Raw genomic sequence first — 12,613 nt, 5'->3', positions numbered from 1 at the left:
TGGCACTTCACTTTTCTCACACTTCCATATTCATCCCCCCTAACAAAGCTATGGACCCTTCTCTGTCTTGCAAAAGCAGCTTTACAGCTCTGCTGTGGTGGGTTGAAATTTCCCTCCCACATTAACAACACCAGAATAGCTCAGTTCAGAAGCAAATGAGGCTGTATTTACAAGCAAAAACTACAGTCTACAGTGGAATGCAATGAGTATGTACAAAAATATACAGTATTTACAAATATGTACAATTAACAGAAACAGCACAAAACCTTCCTGGCCAAAGCCAGGATAGCTGTCCCTCTGCCTCCCCCTTCCCTGCCTTCTCCAGACCCCCCTGGCAAAAGGAAGAAAGTCAAGAAGCAGAGAGGTTGTTACAACTTAGCCAAGGTCGGTGTGCAGGTGTGTTATCTCCGAAGCAAAGCCAGAAGAGAAATGCAGATGCACCCTGCTAGACTGCCCAGCAGAAAAACACCAGACAGACTGAACTTTGTTTTGAGAACTGAATCTTAAAGGTTTCTCTCTCTCCAGTTGAAGTGTTCAGAATAATCATTATTTTTCTTTCTTACATCCAGTTGTGATTTATTTACATTCTTTTACTTTTCTGCTTGAACTCTGTGAAAACAAATTAAAGGCACAGCCTTAAAATCACCACATCTGCTCAGAAAGATTGAGTTATTTTCTGTGGTTTTCTTTGCTTATCTAGAAGAACGACCTTGTTCGGAGCAATGACGAATCCATCGCTCCCTCAGAAAACAGCACCGATTTAAATACTGATAGTAAGGTAAGTTCCTTATTAACTTGTGCAGACACACAAACGTGCTTAGTGTTTTCCAAATAAAAGTTGTATTCAGAAGGAAATAAAATCAGTGCATATTAAAACTAGTGAAACAAATAGCACATCAGACCAAACACCCTGCCCCACAACAGTAATTACAAAGCACTTTGAATGGGCACAAGAGATGAGTGAGTAGTTTTAGAGTAGGTGCTCACTGAGGAAATCTCTTTCCAATCACTGTCACAGGGTGGTTGTATCACAAGAAATCAAAGCAGTTATTTGAAAACTTTCTAAAATGCATTTGTTTATCCCCTTTCCCCCTACTTTTAAGCTTCAATAATAACTGTAAGTAAAAAACTGGGACAAAAATCTTAAAGGACACAGGGAAAGATGACAGTGGGTCAAGAGGGTGGACTCTGTGTGTACAAAACAATGAAAGGAGATTCATTTTCCAACAAGTTTCCTTTTTGTCATAAATAAAAAATATTGTACATTTATTATGCAACAATATACCTTTCTCAGGGTTAGGTTTCTGCTGTGCTAATCACTCACTATTCAGCACATAAACTTCCTAACAGTTCCCATTCAAAGTCTAGAGGGGGCACGGGTACATCAAGGAATATTACAGGTAAACAGCAAAGTTGAGGACATTATGTTGAAACATCAGCTTGGAGAAAAGTAGAAAGTTACCCCATGTATCTTGAGTGACAGAAATCACACTGATGCCATTAACAGTTATAAGAAACATGGGACTTTTTTTAGAGGGTAATATTTCAAATGTTACATGATGCCCAATGCGTTTATCAGGAATGTTTGTCCCACCATCTGAATTTGCAAACCTCAAATTTCCAGTGTTCAACCATTATCCATGAGCTTTTCACATTCGTACTGGTAGCTGTCCTAAGTAGGAATTTGTGGAGGTACTTAGTAACTTCTTTGAAACTTAACCAGATATGTGTAACTAGCATTGGATTGTAACAGCTTACAGACTTGCAGAACCATTTCCCCAAATGTTATTTATGTGAGTCACTTAGTGTATGTTTTCTCTCTTCCACATAAAAATAGAACTTGAAAAACTTTGTAGATTTTCAATAATTTGTATAATGTTGAATGCTTTGAAGACTTTAAACAGCTTACATACAGGCTGTCCCTGGCACAACACTGAATTACTTTAAGTGTTGCTTTCACTTCCCACAGCTTCTGTTTGAATCTGAAGGCAGAGTTCGTGTGGAGATGCATGAAGACCACTGTGTCTTCATCATTGAAGGAGCAGAAAAGGAGGACGAGGGAGTATACAGAGTTACAGTTAAGAATCCTGTGGGAGAAGATAAGGCCGATATCAAAGTCAAAGTTATTGGTAAGCAGAGAAAGGAAACCACCAGAGCATGAATGTAAATTGAGACCACTGAAACTCACCCTCCTCTAAAACTGAGGCAAGTTCTGACTTTGGGTTTAGAAAAAACAGAAAAAGATGATAAAAACAGGAATACTATCAGTCACAAAATTTGGCAAAAGTATTTTTCACAAGTAGCTGCCTTCCTTGTGAAACAGTAAGAGCAACTCCCAGTGGAAATCTGTGTATTTCCTTTTTATGCATTTCCAGTTTCAGGTGATTCCATCATTTTATAGAAGCCATTCCATTCTGAAGTATATGCTTCATGCTTGTCTAAGATAGGAAAAACTTATTGGCATTTTGTCATGGTTTATGTTTTTAAGCAAATTCTCTAAGCAGCAAATGTCTAATACAATAAAGAGACATCACATATCTGATGTAAGACAAACAGATCATCACAGAAGAGCTGGGGGGAATATTATTTTGAGTCAGTAATTGTTTTAAAATTTTTCATAATGTTTAATGTGTTTCTCCCCTGCCACACAAGACAAAAAGTCAGGTTATAAGCAAACAGAAATAATTCAAGAAAATTACTTATACACCTACAGCATTAAAATTTAGAATTCATAGAATTCACTGCTAGAGGGAAGACTAAATCTCTTTTCATCTTTTATAAATCCTAAATCAGGATATATACTATGAATATCTACATGATTAAAAAAAAACAAACAAGAAAACAGAAAAACCCACCACCAACTCAAAACCAAACACCTGAGGCTTGAAGTTCTTCTATATAATGTTTATTCTACAGAAAGCAGGATACCCTGGAGCAAGCTTCTTTTTTTCAGAACTGAATTACCTTGTAACCTTACATTTTTGCAAAAAAGTTGATTACTGCGGGAAGGGACAAAGTTGCTGAATAATAGGTGGTATTTAAAGAAAAACTAATCTAATGCAGAAACATCAAAGAACAGGATTCACTTTAGACTAAGATAATACAGACTTGATTGTATCTACTGTTGTTATCAGATAAAGTTGTATCAATGCAATACAGAAAAAAAAAGTGTTAAAGGAAAATATTTCATTGTCTTGTGTAGAGAAATTGAAACAGTAACAACTCTCATTCATTCTCACACTTTATTTAGATGTTCCTGACCCTCCAGAAGCTCCCAAGATCAGCAACGTTGGAGAAGATTACTGTACTGTGCAGTGGCAACCCCCTAAATATGATGGTGGCCAACCAGTGCTTGGTAAGAAGAGCTGAAATAAATAGTCCCCAGCAGCTGCTTTAAAATGACGCAGAAAGATTCTTTATATTTATTCACTCTAGGAAGGCTGACCCTTAGAAACTAACCAATACATCAAACCTTCAGGCTGAACTAGTTTCTGGCCCTTCAATTTTAGAGAGAGAGTGCCCCCTACCCGTGATATTTGAATGGGAGAAATACTTCAGTGACTACCAAAGCACAAGGTACTAAAATAGTTAAAACATTCTCATTCAAGGCTGAAATTTAAGGTCACTATACAGGCTTTTGGACTTACCCAGGAATCCCAAAGAGATCTGTGGCCTCAGTCATCAACTTTAGTAGTTTGCAATCTCATGCAATACGTGTTTCTTTTAGAAAACTGCTCATAATTATACAGCACAGAATTATTGAGGCCAGAAAAGACCTCCGAGATCATCAAGTCCAGCCTATGACCTAACACCATGACATCAGCTAAACCATGCCACCAAGTGTCACATCCAATCTTTTCTTAAAGACATCCAGTGATGGCAACTCTACCACCTCCCTGGGCAGTCCATTCCAGTGTCTAATCAGGCTTTCTGTGAGGAAGTGCTTCCTAATCTCTAACCTAAATGTCCCCTGGCACAGCTTCATACCATGCCTTCTTGTCCTGTCACTAGTTGCCTACAACCCCCTGGCACAGGTCACGTAAAACTTCTCAATCAGTTTAGTGACCCTAACTTCTGTACTAAAAACTAGAGGTCAAAGTTACCATGTAATACAGAGAATGAACTCAAGCAATCAAGAATATCACCAATGCCATTTAAAATTCTTGTGCATTCTTATCTGCCTTCATATGGTTACAGACAGCATTGCAGGCAGTCTGCTAGAGTCTTTATTAGCTATATCTAACAGACAGAAAATAAATTAACACCCCATCTTTACTATTATGCAAACCTTTCATGAGGTATTGTCCTTTTATATTACTAAATCAGTATCTTTGCCTAGCATATATTCTATGCATATGCAGAAATAACCTGCTTTACCAAACGTCACTAACACTACCAGTATATTTTTACCTCATTTTTACTATGTTTTTCTTCTAAGTTGCATGTTGCCATTTAAACTACGGTATCCCTGTTATGCATACATCGAAATACCTCACCATTAGTGTATGGCATGTGAAATGTGCCTAAAGCCTAATACCAGACAATTCTAAATAATTTCTACTCTGCAAAGTATAATTACTCAGGTGAGAATGTCAGATAGGAGGGAAGTGATACAAAAGGAAACTGAAGGAAGATACCAGAAATATGCAGTCATGCTGAGTCACTTTTGGATTTTGTGCTACTGGTGGTGGGGAAGGTGTTTTTCATTATTCCTCGTCATGTGAGATGATAATTTGCAGTTCTTTCACATCCTAAGAGCCTATCTTTTCCAGGCTATATTTTAGAGAGAAAGAAGAAGAAGAGCTATCGATGGATGAGACTGAACTTTGACCTTTTAAAAGAGCTAACGTATGAAGCTAAGCGAATGATTGAAGGAGTAGTCTACGAGATGAGGGTTTATGCTGTGAATTCTATTGGCATGTCCCGGCCAAGCCCTGCCTCACAACCCTTCATGCCAATTGGTGAGTTTTAACACACTATGTTATTTCTAGGATAAAACCAAGACTGGACAATTTTCACCTCTTCTCTTCAAATGCCCTTACAACTGAAAAGAACATATTAGGAAAGAGGCTATCAACTATCTACATATTCTATATTTAATGAACCTTTTCCATTGTAATCTTCCTCTTCTCTATCTCTCATTCCCCTTCCTGAGAAGCACAGAGGTTCCGGTTTCATGAAATTGCTGCTGAATTTTTTGTTATTATAATTAGAAGTGTGAGAGTCAAGCTGGATCTGGAAAGGAGAACTAATTGACAAAAATTTCTCTGTCGCTCTCAGCTTCCCCCATTCCCTTATTGGGTGCAAATATCACAGTATCCCACCCAGTACTCCCTTAATCCTAGCCTGCTCCACAGCTAAAAGGATATCTGATTAAGATAATATTTGAGGAATGATTTTCTATAAATAATCCTTCCCGACAGAGCAGTGCAGTATCTGCTGCAGTCTGTGAGCAAGGAGCAAACTAAAGGAGTGCTCAGGAAGTCTGCCTCCTAAGAGCTTTAGAAAGAAGAAATACAAATAGCTGGAAATTAAAATGACTAGAGTTGCTAAATCTACAAATATCAGTGAAGGGGGACAGCCTTCTGAAGGAGATAATGGAAAAGCAGATGATGCAGTGAAGGGATCAGAAGGAAAGGATGAACTGCAAGAAGGGTCTCCTAATTCTGGATTTCAAACACACAACAGCTGGTCTGCAACAAAACAAGGCAAACGAAAACCATCACATGGAGCTACTGAAAAAAAAGGTCCAAAGTTTTCATGGCAGAGTTTTACTTGATTAAGAAAGTTCACACTTAACTGCTCAGAGAGGAGGTTTGGGGGTTTGATCACGTTATGTGTGGTTGTTTATGGTCCCAGCTACCTGTGCCTCCTGCATTCACAGTTCTTACTGCTATTTAAATCCAAATAATTTTGACACAGCTACAAAAATGAAAATGGATGGGGTTTTTTTGTTTTTGTTTTTTTTAATGACAGCTTTGGGAACTAAGATCAATTTCAGTCAGGTGCATAATTTATAAATCTGTATTTAAGCTACTTTTTATATTAAATACCTAATATAAAAGGTGTTATGTATAGTGAAAATTGTTCAGTTTGATATATATATATACACAGGATATACCAAACATACATCTCTTTAACATGATTGCTTCTATGCCACATACTTTCTGTCCCATCACACTAAATGTTATTTTTAAAAAGTTGTCTTTCTCTTTGCTTTTTGGAAATTATTTCACAGTAGTATTTGTGTCTGTTTGGGATTCTCCAGTAAGGGCTTTTATTTATTCTTTTTTAATTAGAAGAAAATTGTCATGCTTAAGAGGACTGAATTTAGCTACTAGTCTTTCTGAACAGTGTATTTAAAAACTGCAATGATACTCCTGTTTGGAAAAAAAAAATAGCTTTATCTAACTGAAGTGAAAACTTTTCAGCCCCAAAATGTTTTTCTTGGGTATATCTCTATTACAAATGTGCAAATTTGAACTAGTGTTCCTGTAAACATTTGGTCATAACTTTTGGTCATTATCTCCACTGTTAGAGGAAAATGAGTCAAATTTAGCCATTGATGAATTTGGTCCTCTGTGTGAATTTTATCTGATTACAATGAGGCTGTAAGTACACCATAAAAATCGTATACATTTTTACTTCTGAACTTTTCACAGATTTCTCCTGACAATTTGATTCCTTCAGCTCATGTTTTGTCATTGGGTTTCATACATGAATAGGAACTACTATCTTAACCTCTTGTCGTCGTCCCTCCCACATTATAGGAATCTTATGCTGCACTTTCTATTAAAAGAAGTATTAGTTATGTTTTACAACTGAGCTTCAGCTAAATTTCTTAAAACAGTTGGTGTATCATTCAGATGCTAAGCCCTCCTCCTGTAGCCTTTGAATTCTCAGTTATATTGCTGTTTCTTGGAATTTACTTCTACTTGTTTCCTTATAGCTCCTCCAAGTGAACCAACCCACTTCACAGTGGAAGACGTTTCTGACAGCACTGTTACCTTGAAGTGGAGACCCCCTGAGAGGATTGGAGCTGGGGGATTAGATGGTTATATTGTGGAGTACTGCAAAGATGGATGTAAGTAAGCAAAACTACTAGCCAGCAGCAACAGAACATTATTAAAATGCTAGAATTAGAATTGCATCACTCCAATATTGCAATAAATTAACCATATCCAGTATATTTAAACTTGAACTCTATGACTAACATCCTTGCCTACCATTACCAGAATTACATGCACATAAAACTACGAAGTCACACCAACTATAACATCATCTTCACAATCATCTTAAACTTTAATACAGAAAATTACTACGAAAATACTGGTATTGTTCTATAGTCGCTACTATACTTTTGTATCGTTCACAAATTGCATATTCCTTAAAACCAATATAATGAAATATCTGTAAGAACATCAGTCAAACTTTCGAGTAACTGCTACCTTATCTCATTTAATATTGTAGTCTGATAACAGAGTATAATTGCCCCATATCTACACATAATCACTTAGTCATTAAATTTTTTTTACCACACAGCTCAATTACCATATAACTTAAACTACAATTTTTACAGAGAATAATTTGTCCTTAATGAGATATCATCTTGGAATTACCAGAATCCCTATGTAATTGTCATAGAAGAATGATTTTAGCAGTTGTACTTGTGTGTCACTAAAGTGATCAAGGGACCCTCAGGAATTCTGTTCTACAGTGTCAACTGAGAAGTTAATAATAAATTACAAGTTACATACTTTTATTATTTTCAGCATATGTGGCTCTCACCAATCTCTTTGGACACTGACAGGATACATACTAAGGAATTAAAAAATCAAAACTTCACTTTCTTGCTAAACAAACTCCTTTTGCTCATGAAAATAAATGTAGTCTCTAAGCTCTGTAAGACAGACTGTTAAAGGAACTATCTGAAGGTGATTCTCTTACCCTTCAGCTATTTTGAATAACAATCCGTATACATTTCTTAATTCTATGTGTAAACATGTCTAGATCCAGAGTTCTTTTGCCCATCTTCGTTTATTCCCTTTTGTGCAGTATGGCATGCTAAATTCATTTTACCCTAACAGATTTGCTTTCAATTGTACCCAAGGCATCAGTTTGGAAAAAATAACATATTATTGGAATATGCAAATCCTCTCCTTGCAGCTACAGAATGGATTCCAGCTCTTCCTGGCCTAACTGAGCGCACATCTGCACTGATTAAAGACCTGGTAACAGGGGACAAACTTCATTTCCGTATAAAGGCTATAAACTTGGCTGGCGAGAGTGGAGCAGCAACAACCAAAGAGCCTGTTACTGTTCAAGAGATCCTGCGTGAGTATTTATATCAAGTGTATATGATCAGCTATGTTCTCTGGTCACAATTCTGCCACCTTCTGAGAACAACATCCAAACACTCTTTCACTTTGAATATGTACCCATTGTCTTCTGATTCTGAGAACATTACTGTAACATCCAGGTCTTATATTTCTACAGCATAGCTATTCAAACATAATCCTAGCTCTTGCTTTCCAAATGAGGCCATTTCACGTCCTGTAATGGCAGTGCTGGCATTTAACAGCATGCAAAATGACCAAGTTGGCTGTGGCAAGAGATTTATTTAAATAAAAGCCATTATCTGTACTTGATTGCCCTAGGTTATTAATTAACACCCTGTGTATCATCCAACAGCAGCAGATAGATTATAACTCATTTGACTGCTGTCCAAGAGATACCAGGAGCTGCTAATAGTGGATTCCTCAACCTTGAATGACATGAAGTGTCTGCCAGAGTCTCACTAACAGTAAAATGACTCACTGTAAATGACACCAAGTTGTAACGCATCTTAAAACTAAATGGACGTGAAGACAGATACTCCAACTTTATGTTAAGAAATTCTTTCTGTAAATGACTAGGAAAAGAATAAGGAACATATGGAGAACATAGAAAGCTTTCCAGTGAGGTAGCGGAAAGCAAGGACTAGATAGAAAAAACATGCACTGAGGTCCTCTTTTTGTTAGTGAAAGATAAGCTGCTACAATGAGAATCCACTACTTGCACCTTAGAGAAAGAAGTGTAACTATCTGTAAAAGGTAAATTAAATATGTGGATTGCTCTACTTTCTGAGTAGGTTCATAAATATCTCCAAATGGCCATATACATGGAGCTGCATAGCAATAGATTGGTCATAGTCTATAACCACTTGTACCAATACATCTTTTATCCCATCCCTTCTACTGAACTGATACTTTTCCAAAGCAGCAAAGTGCTCAGATCCAAGGGAAGTCACCCAAATCTGGCATTTCATACCTGAAAGTTACGCAAATCCTGCTGTCATTGAAACCTGCTCAGTTGTAAATATGTAACAGTTCTTTGCTACTAAATTTGTGTTCAGAAGTCAAATACATTTGAAAGTACTTGGAGAGCTGACTGATCCCTGATTGTATAAACACTATTCATACAATTATTTTATGCTTACAAGTATCCAAGCCTTTTCTCTTTGGTGTTTTGTCTTCCTTCTGTTATAAATAATATTTAAATTAGCAACAGATTTGTATTTAATGTACTAATGCTTAACTGCAGAGCGTCCCAAAATCTGGTTGCCACGCCATCTCAGACAGACTCTGGTGAAGAAAGTGGGTGAGACAATCAATATTGTGATCCCTTTTCAGGTATGGATTGGTTTCTATTTTGTCATGGTTATTTATTATTACTTACCTAAAGTATTTTCCCTTAGGCAAGGTCCTATTGCTTTACTGCTTAAGCAGTATTACATGAAGATGGCCAATTTAAAAAACAAAATAAAACAAAACAACCTCTCAAACCTTAAAGAAAGGAGGGAAAAAATATAAATAAAATCATTCTTCATTCGGTCACAATGTTTTTTTTTACAGTCACAGTTTCTTCCATAATCCCCTCTTTGGGCAAGAAGAAAAAGTAAGTGCTGAAAACAAGTGCAAGCCTTGCTTATTGACTATAGGATGCACCTTAAAGAAAGCACACAGAATTACACAAAAGCATTAAGAATTCACCCAAGTACTCTTTAGGAGCCAAGGAACATGATGTTACTAGGCAACTTCATTGCCAGAGCGTGTATGTTCATTTCTGAAAGGCTGACTACAAAAATTAGAGTTTGTACATAGAGAGAATATCACAATTGGACCTATATAGAATCTGTATGTATACAAAGAATCACTTGGGTTTAACTGTACATGAGGTCAAGATGTAAAAAACATAGCATGCCAAGGATAATCTAGAGTGCATGAATGCAGCTACACATACCACTATGGCAAGTGCAAAACTGCTGAACTATCCACACAGGCTGACCCAAGCAGTTACCCTGCCTTTGTCTTTTCTACAGATGTATAAGCAACTGTAAGGACTATTTGTAAAACAGCACATGCTTTCTTTCTTCAGATGCAAGACTATAATATCAATACAGTGCAAGAAGTGGTGCGAGAAAGGAAAAGGCTTTCTGAGTGAGACATAGGAAAAGAAATTGTAAATGCAGATTCTGTCTCTGATGGATACCCTCAAGTAATAACAGATACATCATTTAATCTACTCCTCATTTATAATCTGAAGAAAGTAAAATGTCTCTGTCAAGGATAGACATTTATGAAAACATAATCACTGTGATTACTGAGTTTTTTTAACTCTCATGTTAAAGGTGCTAGAGCTAGGCAAAACATTTTTTTCAGCAAGGGAAACATATGCACACATTACCACTATTCTTTTATTTGGACAGTACCAGCAGGGGGAAGAAAAAAATCTGTATAAGAGCAAAATCTATGTAAAATAAAATAACCCTGTTTTTTGCTCTGTGGTTACTGGGTTACATGAAAAGTTGCTGTTTCACAAAGATATATTAAAGCAGTAAACAGCTGCAAACCGGTACAGGGAGCAACTACCTTGACTTGCATGCTTGCACTACTTTGACATCATCAGATATTTATTTCCTTTCTTTCACATTTCTTTTCTCCAGAATTGCTAAAATTCAGTGTGGTCTAGCCACATGCACAACCCAAGATTTTAAATCTGGTATTTTTGAGTTACTTAAGTCTTAAAAAAATAAACCAACAGATATTTTTACTGCTTTGTTGTCCAAGTTGAAGAAAATTTGCACAAAATTGATAAGCCATCCCATAAGCAGAGGAACTGGTGAAGTTTGGCATTTTATAAGTTTGTGTCTTAAGTCCCCACATCACCATCTCCCCAGCACAATAACACACCTCTTTTGCTTACAGCAGCCTAGTTGCAAGGTACCCAGAGATTTGCCAGTTCTTTGCTCTGCTCCCCTAGGCAGTTCTAGCTGGCATGTCCTTAGCTCCCCAAGACACTACATGTAGGAACTAATGCAGAGCTTCACTTATCCTGCCTGATCATTTACCTGTTGCCAGGCAAAAGACATGACACCCTGGCATCGGTTTTCACAAAACTGTACTAAACTAATCTTGGGGATTTCTGGTGCTTTGTCAAATTTAGCTGAAATGAACCAACTGATTCAAAACTCATTTGAGTAGCTGACTGACAGGGAATTCATATATTGGTATATAAACTCATCTCCAGAAAGATAAGGCTAACCAAAAATGCTAAAATCTATCCATCAACACCAAATTTTATCTTGAGAACAAAACTGGAAGATTTTAATTCAAGAGGTCTTTGAATGAATTGTGTGATAGTGCAATTCTTAATACTGCTAAAGCTATTTAGAATATGGAAAATTGAGGGTCTTTCAAAAAAGCAAAGCAAAAAGAACATTTCACTTGACATTTTGAAAACATTTACATCACTCACTGACTATTTCTATTGGAGAAAAGGACTCTAAGTAGATAGGACTGCAGCTTCAAACTATAAAAAGGAGGAGAAAATATGTAAATATAGGGAGCCAGGGAAATAAGCAGGCAGAATATTAGGTGTAAGTCAGCATTTTCTAGTGCTTACAGTTTCTGTGCAACCCTGCCAGTGACCTTCATGGTCACTATATGGCATTTACCACTGAAATTCTATTAAGTACCTTGTAATGGTATCCTGGGCTAACCACTACTTGTAAATCAATTAAAATCTTCACATAAAAATGTACAGAAAAGAACAAATACATTTTGTTCAACAAATATTGTTGAACAAATATTATTACGGACCCTTTTGCGTGCATTAAGCAGGTGGGATGTTTCACTGAAAGGAAGGTAATCAACACATTCTTGTTTCAAAATTAACTATGTGGACACATGATTGAAGGGACATTATGTGCTATTAGGGGATAAATTCACAGTATTACTGAGCAGCCTTCTTGCCCATCGTTATGTATGTGAATATAAACATCTAAAAGCATTTAAATTCATTCTTCCCTGTCAGTAAACACTGTGAAATTTCTCTGGTGCTCTGTTTACCCACTCTGTCACTCACTGTTCCTCTCGGATTGCCTATTACACATTGCAGAAATCCAATCCTCTGAGACATGTATTAGGAACATGCTTTCTATCTGTTTGTGCTTTTCACAGTCTATAAATATAAGAGTATATGAAAACCAACACTCAGAACACTTGCAAACTTTTACTGACACACATAGCACCTCAAAAAAAAGAGGTGCTGTGAGTGAACGTATCGGATCGAG

The 12,613-nt window shown here is 36.8% G+C and overlaps 1 protein-coding gene across 1 annotated transcript in view; it reads left to right on the top strand.

Moving 5' to 3' along the window:
• The window catches only part of MYBPC3 (myosin binding protein C3), a 58,070-nt gene that overhangs the window by 37,299 nt on the left and 8,158 nt on the right, over nt 1-12,613 (top strand). Inside the window, exons 22-28 of the mRNA XM_054400259.1 lie at nt 701-778; nt 1,970-2,129; nt 3,251-3,355; nt 4,773-4,961; nt 6,950-7,084; nt 8,167-8,334; nt 9,583-9,671. Coding sequence (XP_054256234.1) covers nt 701-778; nt 1,970-2,129; nt 3,251-3,355; nt 4,773-4,961; nt 6,950-7,084; nt 8,167-8,334; nt 9,583-9,671 — 924 coding nt within the window. The remainder of the gene's footprint in view (nt 1-700; nt 779-1,969; nt 2,130-3,250; nt 3,356-4,772; nt 4,962-6,949; nt 7,085-8,166; nt 8,335-9,582; nt 9,672-12,613) is intronic.

The sequence above is a fragment of the Indicator indicator genome, chromosome 4, assembly GCF_027791375.1.
Source record: "Indicator indicator isolate 239-I01 chromosome 4, UM_Iind_1.1, whole genome shotgun sequence".
NCBI classification, from domain to species: domain Eukaryota; kingdom Metazoa; phylum Chordata; class Aves; order Piciformes; family Indicatoridae; genus Indicator; species Indicator indicator.
Note: the sequence above shows the minus strand (reverse complement) of the source record. Positions and strands in the feature narration are given on the sequence as shown.